The 15,975-nt window shown below is 40.5% G+C and overlaps 1 protein-coding gene across 1 annotated transcript in view; it reads left to right on the top strand.

Moving 5' to 3' along the window:
- LOC120989580 (A disintegrin and metalloproteinase with thrombospondin motifs 10-like) overlaps nucleotides 1-15,975 on the top strand; it is a 450,152-nt gene that overhangs the window by 72,315 nt on the left and 361,862 nt on the right. Inside the window, exon 2 of the mRNA XM_040417778.1 lies at nucleotides 7,917-8,181. Within this exon, the coding sequence (XP_040273712.1) occupies nucleotides 8,082-8,181 (100 nt within the window). The 5' untranslated portion in view covers nucleotides 7,917-8,081. The remainder of the gene's footprint in view (nucleotides 1-7,916; nucleotides 8,182-15,975) is intronic.

Below are 15,975 nucleotides of genomic sequence, written 5' to 3'. Positions count from 1 at the left end.
ATATTTGGCGGCCGCATTACAGCCGTGCTAGTGCCAGAGGCGCTTGCCACATGAGAGGTGGCGTGCGCTCTGCTGCAAACTCTGCAAACCAATATACTTATGTTATCCTAGGCACGCGAGGCTCCTGATGAGATTAGAAATGAGCTTTAGGGGAAACTAGATAGGGTAGTCAATCTAATGCAGCCACAATTAGTTATCTAGGTTTTAGCCATTATTAGGACTAATTTTAGGGGTGATCGGTAACCCTTGCTGCTGTTAATGTAGTAGTGGGGTAAAATTCAGTATGGTCTCCTCCTACTCCCCTTATACCCAGTAATTTCTGGACATATACAGGACACTTTGTGGTCCATATATGTGAGACCTTGTTGTCTTGTATTGACCCTTATACTCTGCTCCGACAGTTTACCAGAGTTTTGGTCACCTGAGCCCACTCCTTAACAAGGGGATTAAAAATACTATATTGCTCAGGTCCACTGTTCAGCAGTAGATATTGATATTATGAATTCCCCCACCCCTTCTCTATTTTTGTTTGCTTCTATTTTAAAATATAATTAATAATAAAGATTTATTTTTTATTTTAGCACCGCCATTTTCTTTGAGACTTTAATATAACTCTTGAACCAAAACATAGATACCACAAGGGGAAGCTCCACAATCCAATAAAACAAGCTGAGATTAATTAGGAAATTAATTAGGAAAATGTTACAACACAGACAATTGACTGATGCTTGGCGTTTTCTTTACCCAAAGGAAAAGGACTATTCACGTTTCTCCACCGTCTCTCCACCAATTCTCTAGGATAGATCATATTTACATTCAACAAAAACATTTAAGATCAATCCAAAAGGCAAACTATGATCCCATACTCTTTAGATCACGCTCCGTTAATAGTTCACCTGAACCTACAAGATCCTAACCCCAAGAAATACAATTGGAGACTAAATGACTCTTTACTAAAGCTGGACGCTGATACTGAGTTTATAGCTGAACAGATTAAGCTATTTTTAAAAGATAACCAATCATATGACATTAGCAAATCTACCTTATAGGAAGCACATAAATCTGTCTTTAGGGGACATCTACTACAACTTGGCGCGAGAAAAAAAAAAGGAACGACAACAAATAATTGAAACACTCTACAGACAGATACACAATTTAGAAGCCGAATATAAACTATTCTGTGCAAGAGCTACGGAGTGTGATGTTACTTAGAGTAGAACTAAAGGAGGCCTTAAATTATGAATCAAAAAGATTTATTTTTATGTCAAAGTTTAAGAACTTTATTTGAGCTAACAAATGTGGTAGAGAACTTGCCAGAATGGTACAAAAACAGCGATGTAAAGCGATTATGTCTAAGATTAAAGGCAAAAAGGGGGAACTAGTGCAAACTTCTGACGGCATTGCGGAGGCCTTTTGTAGATTTTATGCTAAACTTTACAATTTAGAGCACCTGAAGAAGGAGAGTTAGTGGACAATAATATCAAAGATTATTTAGAGAGAATCTATTTACCCAGCCCTTCTAATGAACAAAAAATGGCTTTACAACTTCCATTCTCACAAAAAGCAATTAAGCAAGCTAATAAACTACTTCCAAACGGAAAATGCCCAGGCCCAGATAGATATAGTATACAATATTACAAAAAATACTTACAGATTTTAATGCCAAATAAATCTTTGTCGCACTCTTGTAGGGAGCTGTAAGTAGGGTTCCAACCCTGTTTTCAATAAAGTATACAACTACAGCTTGTTTGGTTTGCAAATATGATGTTTCAGGTTTTTATTTGACTTGCGGCAATATTCATATCGTATGATGTTTTGGCATGCAAGCCTTCTTCAGATACTATGCCGCAGAATTGAAGGAGGAAGAGGAAGAACTGGTAGCAGGAGGGCAGACGCAGCTGGAGTCACTGTGTGTAAACTACACTTGAGTAAGTGACGCCTTACTTACTTAAGTGTAGTTTACACACAGTTACTCCAGCTGCATCTGCCCTCCTGCTACCAGTTCTTTCATCTTGGGAAAAAACTAGAATATGCCACACAGTTGGATACATTTCCCTGCCTTTTCTTGGACATGCGCCCTTCACTACAGTGCAGTTTTTTTTCCAGCAATAAAATAAGTTATATATAATATGTCAGACCAGAACGCTGTTCACAACAGCATCAAAATGAAATCAATGCATAACCACTACTTTGTTAGTCATATATACAGGCAAATGCGTTTTTAGAAATATGCCTCCCTTAAAAGTACACAGCTTCACTTCTCAACTGTATGCACTACAGACATTAGAATGTGGCGTATTTCAAAGACACTAACAAAGTTACCCATTTAAAAATATTTTTTTCACTTTTCGTGTTAAGATTTATGTTGAATTTGAAGAAAGCCATATGCACCCATTATTTCGTCCTATGAAAATTTTGCACTCAGCACGCTCACTAAACCGTTACATGCAGGCTTTAAGAGATTTCGTTTTTAAAATAGGGTAATTTCTGGAGGTTTAGTATTACGTAGACAGCTCAATGCCATTACAATTGTGCAATGGGGCCTGAAACATTTTCTAATTGTGTTCTGAAAGCCACTGGATGCTCCTTTAGGTTTGGGCCCTGCTGTATGTCAAGACATAAGATTAGGACCACAATGGGGATATTTCTAAAGACAGGTGAAAAGGGGTGATACATTTTGGCATGTTGTCCTTCATTTTCTTGTGCTCTTTAGAAAAAAACAACTGGCTTTAAAATGACATTTTTGACATCTGCCTAGTATTAATTTCTTCAAAAGTGGGGTGGGAGGTGTCAAAAACTCACTACATCCCTAAATGAATACCTTAAGGGGTATCATTTTCAAAATGGGGTCATTTCTGAAAGCTACTGGGTTCTCCTTTTTGTTTGGGCCCTGCCATATGTCAAAACATAAGCTAAGGGCCACAATGGGGATATTTCTGAAGACAGAAGAAATGGGGTGATACATTTTGGGGTGTGCTTCTTTGTTTTCATATGTTCTTTTTAAAATGACACTTTTGTGTAAAATAAATTAACATTTTATTTTGTTTCACCCACAAAAAAAAAAATACCCCCTAGATGTATACCTTAAGGGGTCTAGTTTTGAAAATAGAAACTCCCCCAGAAGTGCCCCGATTATTCTGGCACCTACAAACCTCTGCAAACTTGGCTTGGTGCAGGAAAAAAATAAAATACATTTTTAAATTGTAAGACTACTAAATTGAAGAGCCATTCAAGGGTGAATACATTTGCACTAGATGCAATCATGTTGCATATTTGGATTATCTTTGATCTAAATAAGCAGCTTGAAATACTTAGGGGCATTACAAAACTCTGGAGAGAGGCCTAGACCTCACTGTGCAGGAATTAACTGGGGTCAGTGAAATGGAAGTGGAAGGAGGAGGGCAAGATCAGGACTATCAGGTCAGCAGTTGGGTTAATGTAGGAATAAGGGTAGAGGGAAAAGTGCCAGGGAGGCTAGTCCTGAGCTGGAATGCCCTAGTAAATATGCCTGTTTGGCTGATATTAGGGATGAAAGCCCAGGGCCAGCAACCCTGCAGCAGGGCGTTTCTCCTAGCAACCAGGAGGATGCCCCCTGCAGGAAGGATGGGAAAAGGATTGCAGCAAAGGTGAGACAGATGCTTGCGGTAGGGGACTCTATTATTAGGAGGACAGACAGAGTCATCTGTCGCCGAGATCATGAATGCCGAACAGTGTGTTGTCTTCTGGGTGCTCGGGTTCGGCATATTGCGGATCGGAGTGACAGATTGCTGGGTGGGGCTGGGGAAGACCCGGTAGTCATGGTACACATTGGCACCAATGACAATGTCAGGGGGAGATGGGAGGTCCTTAAAAATGATTTTAGGGAACTAGGAGAGAAGCTCAAGTCCAGGACCTCCAAGGTAGTGTTTTCAGAAATACTACCAGTTCCACGAGCATCACCAGAGAGACAACGGGAACTTAGGGAGTTGAATAAGTGGCTCAGAAGCTGGTGCGGGAAGGAAGGGTTTGGGTTCATGGAGAACTGGTCCGACTTCTCTGTCGGTTATAGTCTCTACAGTTGGGATGGGCTGCACCTTAATAGGGAGGGTGCAACTGCCCTGGGGAAAAAAATGATTAGATGGCTGGAGGAGCTTTTAAACTAGGATTGGGGGGAGGGTGGGGGGATCATACTCATAAGGGGGTAAATAGTGTAGATAGAGAGTGGGATATAGGAAGGGACAGAGGGAATTTAGTGGGGGCTGGAGTTAGTGAGAAAAGTAGGGAAAAGACTGGGCAGAACTATACACCGATGAAAAATAGAAATGCTGGTAACAAGAACCTGTTACATACAAACATCAACCAAGGTCACCCAAAAATCCCAGATATTCACTTTACAGGTAATAGTAATTTAAAATGTATTTTCACAAATGCCAGAAGTCTAGCTAGAAAAATGGGGGAGCTAGAGGCTATGGTACTAGAAGAACACATAGATGTAGTTGGTGTGGCTGAGACATGGTTGGATACTTCGCATGACTGGGCTGTAAATATTGAGGGTTTTACACTATTTAGGAAAGACAGGGTCAATAGAAAAGGTGGTGGCGTTTGCCTGTATGTGAGGAGTGATCTGAAGACAAGTGTGAAAGAGGCAATTGTGGGTGAGGATGTCGAAACATTATGGGTGGAAGTTCAAAGGGATATAAACACAGAAAAAAGAAAACTTGGTGTAATCTATAGACCCCCTAACATCACAGAGGAGATAGAAATGCAACTGTATAACCAAATAGAGCAGGCTGCACACATAGTACAGTGGTAATAATGGGTGATTTTCATTTCCCAGACATTGACAGGGGTCATGATTCTGCCTCAACAGCAAAGGGGAGAAAATTCCTCAACTTGTTGCAGGACCACTTTATGGGCCAGTTTCTAGAAGCTCCCACTAGGGGCAATGCTCTGCTGGATCTGGTAGTTTTTAATGATGCAGAGCTTGTTGGAAATGTTACTATTCAAGAAACACTTATTAATAGTTACCACAATATAATTATATTCCCCTTAAACTATAAGAAGCAAACTCTGTCAGGCAGAGCATAGACACTGAATTTTAAAAAGGCTAATTTCCCTGGGTTGAGGGCAGCATTTCAGGGCATAGACTGGGAGAAGCTACTGTCACATAATAATACTGAGGATAAATGGGAGAGCTTTAAATCCACATTGAGTAATTGCACTAAAAAATGTATACCTTTAGGTAACAAGTATAAACAGATAAAATTAAACCCCCATGGCTTACAGCTACTGTAAAAAGGGCAATAAAAGACAAAAAAAAGGGCATTTAAAAAATACTAATCTGAGGGGTCAGCTGTAGTTTTTGAAGATTACAAAGGGCTTAATAAAATCTGTAAAAAGGAGATAAAATTAGGAAAAATACAAAACAAACAGCAGGTAGCAAAAGAGAGCAAAACAAATCCCCAAAAATATTTAAATATATAAATGCTAAAAAACCAAGGTCCGAGCATAGTAGGTCCCCTAAATAATGGTAAAGGGGGGGTAGTCACTGAATATAAGGAAAATGCAGAGTTACTAAATGTTTTTTTTTAGCTCTGTATATACAAAAGAAGACAAAGGAGCTAATATCTGTGGTGCTGGGGCTGTTAGTACATCCAGTAATAAGGTAAATGTAAACAAGGCTCCGGGCCCAGATGGATTACACCCAAGAGTACTTAAAGAGCTCAGTTCAGTCATTGCTGTGCCTCTTTTTATAATATAACTTTTTATAAAGATTTTCTAGGTACTAGTACAGTGCCAAGTGATTGGCGCAAGGCAAATGTGGAGCCCATATTAAAAAAAAGGATCTAAGTCCTTCACAGGTAATTATAGATCAGTTAGTTTAACTTCTGTTGTGGGAATTTTTTTTGAAGGACTCTTAAGGGACTATATACAGGAGTATGTGACTGTAAATAATATTATAAGTGATAACCAACATGGGTTTACCAAGGACAAAAGTTGTCAGACTAACCTGATTTATTTTTATGAGGAGGTGAGTAGTAGCCTGGACAGACGGGAGGCTGTGGATGTAGTGTTTCTGGATTTTGCAAAGGCTTTTGATACGGTCTCTCATAGACGTTTATTAGGTAAAGTAAGGTTCTATAGGCCTGGAAAGTATAGTTTGTAATTGGATTGAAAACTGGCTGAATGACCATGTCCAGAGAATTGTGGTCAATGATTCCTATTCAGAATGGTCCCGGGTTATAAGTGGTGTACCCCAAGGTTCAGTGCTGGGGCCTCTATTATTTAATTTATTTATTAATGTTATCGAGGAGGGGATTATAAGCACCATTTCTATTTTTGCAGATGACACTAAGCTATGTAGTACTGTACAGTCTATGGAAGATGTCCATAAACTACAAGCTGACTTGAACACTCTGAGTGATTGGGCATCAACTTGGCAAATGAGGTTCAATGTGGCTAAATGTAAAGTTATGCATTTTGGTAGTCATAATCTCTGTGCTTTATATGTCCTAGGTGATGTAACATTGGGAAAGTCACTTATGGATAAGGATTTGGGTGTCCTTGTAGATGGTAGATTAAATAACTGCATACAATGTCAATCAGCTGCTTCTCAGACCACCAGGATATTTTCATGCATTAAATGAGGCATGGACTCGCGGGGCAGGGATGTAATATTACTACTTTACAAAGCGTTGGTGCGGCCTCATCTGGAATATGCAGTTCAGTTCTGGGCACCATTCCATAGAAAGGATGAACTGCAGTTTTGAAAAAGTACAGAGGAGAGCGACTAAACAGATAAGGGGCATGGAGGGTCTTAGTTATGAAGAAAGATTAAAATAACTGAATTTATTTAGTCTTGAGAAGAAACGTCTAAGGGGGGACATGATTAACCTATACAAGTATATAAATGGGCCATACAAAAAATACGGTGAAAAACTGTTCCATGTAAAATGCGCTCAAAAGACAAGGGGGCACTGCCTCCGACTGGAGAAGAAAAAGTTAAGTCTCCAGAAGCGTCAAAGCTTCTTTACTGTAAGAACTATGAATCTGTGGAATAGACTTCCTCAGGAGGTGGTCACAGCAGGAAGAGTGGACAGTTTTAAAAAGGGTTTACATGAATTCTTAAATGTAAACAACATTAATGCTTATGAAAACGTGTAGAAATCTGAGTCTCAATTCCTTCTGGGATTCGCGTCCCCACCTATCCTTTGGTTGAACTTGATGAACATACGGTATGTCTTTTTTCAACCGAATCAGCTATGTAACGTTCTAACTGTAAATTTTTAAAAAAATATTGAACAGTATTCCTGTATATTTGTGAAGTATTGCAGTTGGAAAATAGGAAAAAAATGTTTTGCATATTTTCATAGATTTTAATTTTCTTTTTATATATGCAAATTGTATTGTTTGAATTTTACCACCTAAATAAAGTCGAATATCTGATGAAAACACTATGTCAGATGTGCAAAACCTTTATGTAGTTATTCTTTGCTAAAATGACGCATGCCAGATTTCCAAAATTAAGGCCCAAACAGGCTTGGTCACTAAGAGACAAGCTACGGTTACACATTCAGTTTTTTAATGCACTTTTTGAAGCCAAAGCTAGGACTGGCTCGTAAATGGCAAACACATATAATGGGAAGGCTGAGTATTCTTCTCTTTTTAAATCCATCCTTGACTTTGCTTCAAAAACTGCATCAAAAACCTAAATGTATAAAGCCATATTAGAGTTGCAAATCCTGACTCAACCATGGTCCTAATGACTCAAACTAACACCTATATAAGAATATATTGTGGTGTAAGTTCAGATCATTAGAACCATGGTCTGACAGACTTACAGCAATAATATGGAGGTTAAAATATGCTCACATAGTGGCTGCTGGAATGAGGCATTAAGCATGAATTAATCAATTAATAACTCTTTTTTTTTCCAGGTAAATTTACACATAATTAAGGACCAAATACAGTGAACCACATATTGTAAGAATTGCATAAGATGACTCTACAGGCCTTGGATTAGAAGTTGGAAGGAGAAGACATAAGGAACAGAGACATGGTGAAACCGAGAGTTAAAGCAGAGCCAAAGAAGACTGATCATCATGAAAATTATCTGGGACCTAATGGCGTTAGTCGTCTCCATGACAGTTGCATTGTCTTCAAATTTCAGAGGATCCAAAAATCACAAACAGAAGTCAGAAGGTGAGAAATCATTGTTCATTTATTTTTGCCCTCTTTCAATCTAAATATGCAAGTTAAAAATGCTCAGAATATAACTAAAGCTATGCCAGTGTGTTAAAGGTCGTCTTAAATGTAACCTGTCAGCACAATTTGAACTCCAGGTGTTACCTTTATAATCTGGAACATCTGGTCCCTGATGGTGTTTTTATATCCTTTCCTAGGCTTCACAATGGAAAAAAAATATGAAACTGCCATATGCTAATGAGGAGTTTGAACTCAAGGAGGCTGACTACATGTCCCTAGAAGTGAAGCTAAACCAGCACAAACCTTTTTCATGTGATTGATGTTGCCAGTGTTAGAAACACAATCCCCTGAAAAGCTGCTGGTCTCCGTCAGTTCGAACTGCTCATTAGCATATGGCGGGAGCAGAAAATAAAGTTCATTTTTACTGCATTCTGTAGTCAGAAAAAATTGGGCTGACCAGTTCCCTGTGAGACAGATCTGATCAGCTGACATTTGAGACAAATTCCAGGGCTGCTAAATTACATTCCTAGACAGCTATTAAAAGGAGTTTTCTGAACTTAAATTTTGATAACATATCCTCAGAATAGATCCTCAATATGAAATGGGTGGGATCCTGTACTCAGCACCGACACCGCTCTACTGTTACCGACAGCAAAAACTGTACGGTAGGTGGTATTGTAGCTAGCTCCGATTAACGTGAATGGGACCTGAGTCGAGTGCGCCAGCATTTGAAATTACCCAATGGACCGAACCTCCCATCCACTGTATAGCTTATGGCACTAGCAATATAGTGTAGGAACCCCACCAATCTGATGTTGAGGACTTATCCTAAGGATAAGTCATCAATATCTAAGTCCTAGAAACCCGTTTAACTGCAGTACTTGGCAAGTTTTATTGTGATAGATTGTGTATTTATTTTTATGTAGAAATATATATTTTATTATACCAAATATTTAGTAATTTTTTAACAAGTTTTTATTTAATCTATCTATAGTTTATCTGTGTATATAGTAAGTATATTTTCTCTTCTGACATCCCTGTTCATATTTATGTCGTTAAATCCTTCCCATAATTATATATTTCTTGCATTTACACTTCCCAAAAATTATAATATTATCATAGCACCTCCTCTACTGAATAGCCCCTCTGCGTCCACCAGAGTAAGGGCTCATTCACACGGCTGTATGAACGGATCCGCACCCGTTCCGCAATTTTTCGGAAGGTCTGCGGAGCCATTTATTTCTATGGGCCCCTCAAAAGATGTGGACAGGACACCGTGTGCTGTCCGCATCCGTTATTCCGTACCGCGGCTCCGCAGAAAAGATACATGTCCTATTCGTGACCGCAATCGCGGACAAGAATAGGCATTTTCTATTATGGTTATAGCAAACTGTGAAATGCACATGGCCAGTATCCGTGTTTTGCTGATCCGCAAAGCACTACGGCCGTCTGAATGGGCCCTTAATATACTGAGGTGAACACATGCTCAGTCTTGTCTCTCTTTCTCTGCTCCTGCTCTGTGCAAGGGATTGCTGGTGTAGTAAAGAGAGAAAGATTTAGTAGATTTTGCTTGGAACTCATAAGACAGGCATGGCCAACCTGAGGCTCCCCAGCTGTTGTAAAACTACAACTCCCACCATGCCCTGCTGTAAGCTGATAGCTGTAGGTAGGCTGGGCATGCTGGGAGTTGTAGTTTTGCAACAGCTGGAGAGCCTCAGGTTGGCCATCCCTGTCATAAGAGATTGAATTCTATTAGTCTAAGGCTGGGTTCACACGAGCGTGTCCGGATTAGTTCCGGATGCGTCCCGGTGTGTTGCGGCAAACCCGCGCGAGTAGGAATGCAATTGCAGTCAGTTTTGACTGCGATTGCGTTCCGATGTTCAGTTTTTATCGTGCGTGTGCAATGTGTTTTGCACGCGCGTGATAAAAAACCGACTGTGGTACCCAGACCCGAACTTCTTCACAGAAGTTCAGGTTTGGGTTCGGTGTTGTGTAGATGTTATTATTTTCCCTTATAACATGGTTATAAGGGAAAATAATAGCATTCTGAAAACAGAATGCATAGTAAGTGATCAGTTGAGGGTTAAAAAAAATAAAAAAAATTAACTCACCTTCTCCGTTTGTTCGCGTAAGTCCCGGTCTCTTCTTTACTTCTCAAAAGATGAACTATGGGCTAAAGGACCTTTGGTGACGTCAGATCACATGCTCCAATCACATGGTCCATCACCGCGGTGATGGACCCTGTGATTGGAGCATGTGATCTGACGTCACCAAAGGTCCTTTAGCCCATAGTTCATCTTTTTAAAGAACTAAAGACCGGGAGAACTACGCGAACAAGAGGACAAGGTGAGTTAATTTTTTTTATTTTTTAACCCTCAATTGATCACCTACTAAGCATTCTGTATTCAGAATGCTATTATTTTCCCTTATAACCATGTTATAAGGGAAAATAATACAGTGTATAGACAGTCACCTAGCAACCGTGCGTGAAAATCGCACCGCATCCGCACTTGCTTGCGGATGCATGCGATTTTCACGCAACCCCATTCACTTCTATGGGGCCTGCGTTGCGTGAAAAACGCAGAATATAGAGCATGCTGCGATTTTCACGCAACGCATAAGTGATGCGTGAAAATCATCGCTCATCTGAACAGCCCCATTGAAATAAATGGGTCCAGATTCAGTGCGGGTGCAATGCGTTCACCTACCGCATTGCACCCGCGCGGAAATCTCGCCCGTGTGAACGCAGCCTAACAGTTGCAACCAAAGAACACATAGAGGGGAATTTTATTTATTGTTTGAGTTGGTGTATTTTATACCACACTCATGAAATGTCACCTGTTGTTTGATAAATTTGTCTTATCCTTACACCTAACACTTTTGTCTAGTAAAGCTACTCCAGTTTTCCAACTTCACCCTACTACTTGGGTGAAATTTCAACTTTTTGGGCAACTTTTTTTTTTTTAAAAAGTCTCATTGATAATTCTGAAATTAAACATATTAACATGGCTAGCCACACCCACTTTCTTATCCATATTTCAATGGAGTGAGTGGTGTAAAAAAGCAAAAAGACACAAATTGTTGTGCAAAAAATTTCAAAAGTCCCATTTTGTGCCTTTTGAAGCCAGAATTCTGGAGTGAATGCATGAAAAATCTGTGCCATAGTTATTTAAAGATTTTAGCATACCACAGAGAGAAACACTATTTTCAACTCTCCTTGGAAGTCACAGAAAGCACAATACATTTACATAAGTATCCACCTGAGTAGGGCATGTGGGCCTATAAAATATAAAAAAAAACTGGTGCAGTAAATAACTGTAAAAGCACAAAAAATGCTACAAATGACATTTAATTATTGCCTATGTTGCTCAATTCCCTTGTTCAGGCTATAAGGGTCAAGGGTCTATAGCTTATAAATCCAATAGGTTCAGAGATTGTCTAAGCTGTTAAAATGATTTTTGACCTGAAGTGACATAATCAATTATAGTAAAGAGTAATAAAGGAATAGCTTCCCATGGTGATTAAAAAAAAAATATCATGACAGACTATGAGTTTTTTTTTCTTTATTGATATTCTACCTGTGCGCATTAAGGGGAGGGGGTAGTGCCCAGATCAGACTGGTGTTACAAAAGCAGTTCATCAAAGGTTCTGGCCGCCACCTTTGTGCTGAAACAAGCTCATTTGCATATTCCTAAAAACTCAGGTATCTCAGCAACAGTTCTACCAACAGATGTAAATAAGGTATTGTTTTAATCAATATGATCAACCCTACCAGGTGGCATGTCTGGTTTAATAGGGTTGATCATGCTGACTGATGCTCTTTAAGAGGAGACACCATTATTTGGATTGTCCTCCCTATGTACTGAAGTTGACAGGGGAATTCAAGGAGTTAACCACTTAAGGACCACAGGTTTATACCCCCCTAAAGACCAGGCCCTTTTTTACAAATCGGCACTCCACAACTTTAGCGGTTTATTGCTCGGTCATGCAACTTACCACCCAAATGAATTTTACCTCCTTTTCTTCTCACTAATAGAGCTTTCATTTGGTGGTATTTCATTGCTGCTGACATTTTTACTTTTTTTGTTATTAATCGAAATGTAACGATTTTTTTGCAAAAAAATGACATTTTTCACTTTCAGTTGTAAAATTTTGCAAAAAAAACAAGATCTATATATAAATTTTGCTCTAAATTTATTGTTCTACATGTCTTTGATAAAAAAAAAATGTTTGGGTAAAAAAAAAATGGTTTGGGTAAAAGTTATAGCGTTTACAAACTATGGTACAAAAATGTGAATTTCCGCTTTTTGAAGCAGCTCTGACTTTCTGAGCACCTGTCATGTTTCCTGAGGTTCTACAATGCCCAGACAGTACAAACACCCCACAAATGACCCCATTTCGGAAAGTAGACACCCTAAGGTATTCGCTGATGGGCATAGTGAGTTCATAGAACTTTTTATTTTTTGTCACAAGTTAGCGGAAAATGATGATTTTTTATTTTATTTTTTTTCTTACAAAGTCTCATATTCCACTAACTTCTGACAAAAAATAAAAGCTTCCATGAACTCACTATGCCCATCAGCGAATACCTTGGGATGTCTTCTTTCCAAAATGGGGTCACTTGTGGGGTAGTTATACTGCCCTGGCATTCTAGGGGCCCAAATGTGTGGTAAGGAGTTTGAAATCAAATTCTGTAAAAAATGGCTGGTGAAATCCGAAAGGTGCTCTTTGGAATGTGGGCCCCTTTGCCCACCTAGGCTGCAAAAAAGTGTCACACATGTGGTATCTCCGTATTCAGGAGAAGTTGGGGAATGTGTTTTGGGGTGTCATTTTACATATACCCATGCTGGGTGAGAGAAATATCTTGGCAAAAGACAACTTTGTATAAAAAAAATGGGAAAAGTTGTCTTTTGCCAAGATATTTCTCTCACCCAGCATGGGAATATGTAAAATGACACCCCAAAACACATTCCCCAACTTCTCCTGAATACGGAGATACCACATGTGTGACACTTTTTTGCAGCCTAGGTGGGCAAAGGGGCCCATATTCCAAAGAGCACCTTTCGGATTTCACTGGTCATTTTTTACAGAATTTGATTTCAAACTCCTTACCACACATTTGGGCCCCTAGAATGCCAGGGCAGTATAACTACCCCACAAGTGACCCCATTTTGGAAAGAAGACACCCCAAGGTATTCGCTGATGGGCATAGTGAGTTCGTGGAAGTTTTTATTTTTTGTCACAAGTTAGTGGAATATGAGACTTTGTAAGAAAAAAAAAATAAAAAAAAATCATCATTTTCCACTAACTTGTGACAAAAAATAAAAAATTCTAGGCAATCGCCATGCCCCTCACGGAATACCTTGGGGTGTCTTCTTTCCAAAATGGGGTCACTTGTGGGGTAGTTATACTGCCCTGGCATTTTCCAGGGGCCCTAATGTGTGGTAAGTAGGTAAATGATCTGTGAAATCCTAAAGGTGCTCTTTGGAATATGGGCCCCTTTGCCCACCTAGGCTGCAAAAAAGTGTCACACATGTGGTATCTCCGTATTCAGGAGAAGTTGGGGAATGTGTTTTGGGGTGTCATTTTACATATACCCATGCTGGGTGCGAGAAATATCTTGGCAAAAGACAACTTTTCCCATTTTTTTATACAAAGTTGGCATTTGACCAAGATATTTCTCTCACCCAGCATGGATATATGTAAAATGACACCCCAAAACACATTCCCCAACTTCTTTTGAGTACGGCGATACCAGATGTGTGACATTTTTCTTGCAGCCTAGATGCGCAAAGGTGCCCAAATTCCTTTTAGGAGGGCATTTTTAGACATTTGGATACCAGACTTCTTCTCACGCTTTGGGGCCCCTAGAATGCCAGGGCAGTATAAATACCCCACATGTGACCCCATTTTCGAAAGAAGACACCCCAAGGTATTCAATGAGGGGCATGGCGAGTTCATAGAAATTTTTTTTTTTTTTGGCACAAGTTAGCGGAAATTGATATTTTTTATTTTTTTCTCACAAAGTCTCCCTTTCCGCTAACTTGGGACAAAAATTTCAATCTTTCATGGACTCAATATGCCCCTCACGGAATACCTGGGGGTGTCTTCTTTCCGAAATGGGGTCACATGTGGGGTATTTATACTGCCCTGGCATTCTAGGGGCCCTAAAGCGTGAGAAGTCTGGAATATAAATGTCTAAAAAATTTTACGCATTTGGATTCCGTGAGGGGTATGGTGAGTTCATGTGAGATTTAATTTTTTGACACAAGTTAGTGGAATATGAGACTTTGTAAGAAAAAAATAATAATTTCCGCTAACTTGGGCCAAAAAAATGTCTGAATGGAGCCTGACAGGGGGGTGATCAATGACAGGGGGGGGATCAATGACAGGGGGGTGATCAGGGAGTCTATATGGGGTGATCACCCCCTTGTCATTGATCACCCCCCTATAAGGCTCCATTCAGATGTCCGTATGTGTTTTGCGGATCCGATCCATGTATCCGTGGATCCGTAAAAATCATACGGACATCTGAATGCAGCCTGACAGGGGGGGTGATCAATGACAGGGGGGTGATCAATGACAGGGGGGTGATCAGGGAGTCTATATGGGGTGATCACCACAGTCATTGATCACTCCCCTGTAAGGCTCCATTCAGACGTCCGTATGCGTTTTGCGGATCCGATCCATCTATCAGTGGATCCGTAAAAATCATGCGGACGTCTGAATGGAGCTTTGAAGGGGTGTGATCAATGACAGGGGGGGTGATCAATGACAGGGGGGTGATCAATGACAGGGGGGTGATCAGGGAGTCTATATGGGGTGATCACCCCCCTGTCATTGATCACCCCCCTATAAGGCTCCATTCAGACGTCCGTATGCGTTTTGTGGATCCGATCCATCTATCAGTGGATCCGTAAAAATCATGCGGACGTCTGAATGGAGCTTTACAGGGGTGTGATCAATGACAGGGGGGTAATCAATGACAGGGGGGTGATCAGGGAGTCTATATGGGGTGATCACCACAGTCATTGATCACGCCCCTGTAAGGCTCCATTCAGACGTCCGTGTGCGTTTTGCGGATCCGATCCATCTATCAGTGGATCCGTAAAAATCATGCGGATGTCTGAATGGAGCTTTACAGGGGTGTGATCAATGACAGGGGGGTGATGAGGGAGTCTATATGGGGTGATCACCACAGTCATTGATCACGCCCCTGTAAGGCTCCATTCAGACGTCCGTGTGCGTTTTGCGGATCCGATCCATCTATCAGTGGATCCGTAAAAATCATGCGGACGTCTGAATGGAACTTTACAGGGGTGTGATCAATGACAGGGGGGTTATGAGGGAGTCTATATGGGGTGATCACCACAGTCATTGATCACGCCCCTGTAAGGCTCCATTCAGACGTCCGTGTGCGTTTTGCGGATCCGATCCATCTATCAGTGGATCCGTAAAAATCATGCGGACGTCTGAATGGAGCTTTACAGGGGGGTGATCAATGACAGGGGGGTAATCAATGACAGGGGGGTGATCAGGGAGTCTATATGGGGTGATCACCACAGTCATTGATCACGCCCCTGTAAGGCTCCATTAAGACGTCCGTGTGTGTTTTGCGGATCCGATCCATCTTTCAGTGGATCCGTAAAAATCATGCGGACGTCTGAATGGAGCTTTACAGCGGTGTGATGAATGACAGGGGGGTAATCAATGACAGGGGGGTGATCAGGGAGTCTATATGGGGTGATCAGGGGCTAATAAGGGGTTAATAAGTGACGGGGGGGGGGGGGT

The sequence above is a fragment of the Bufo bufo genome, chromosome 2, assembly GCF_905171765.1.
Source record: "Bufo bufo chromosome 2, aBufBuf1.1, whole genome shotgun sequence".
Classification (NCBI taxonomy): domain Eukaryota; kingdom Metazoa; phylum Chordata; class Amphibia; order Anura; family Bufonidae; genus Bufo; species Bufo bufo.
The sequence above is the reverse complement of the archived record's forward strand: the minus strand, read 5'-3'. Positions and strand labels throughout refer to the sequence as shown.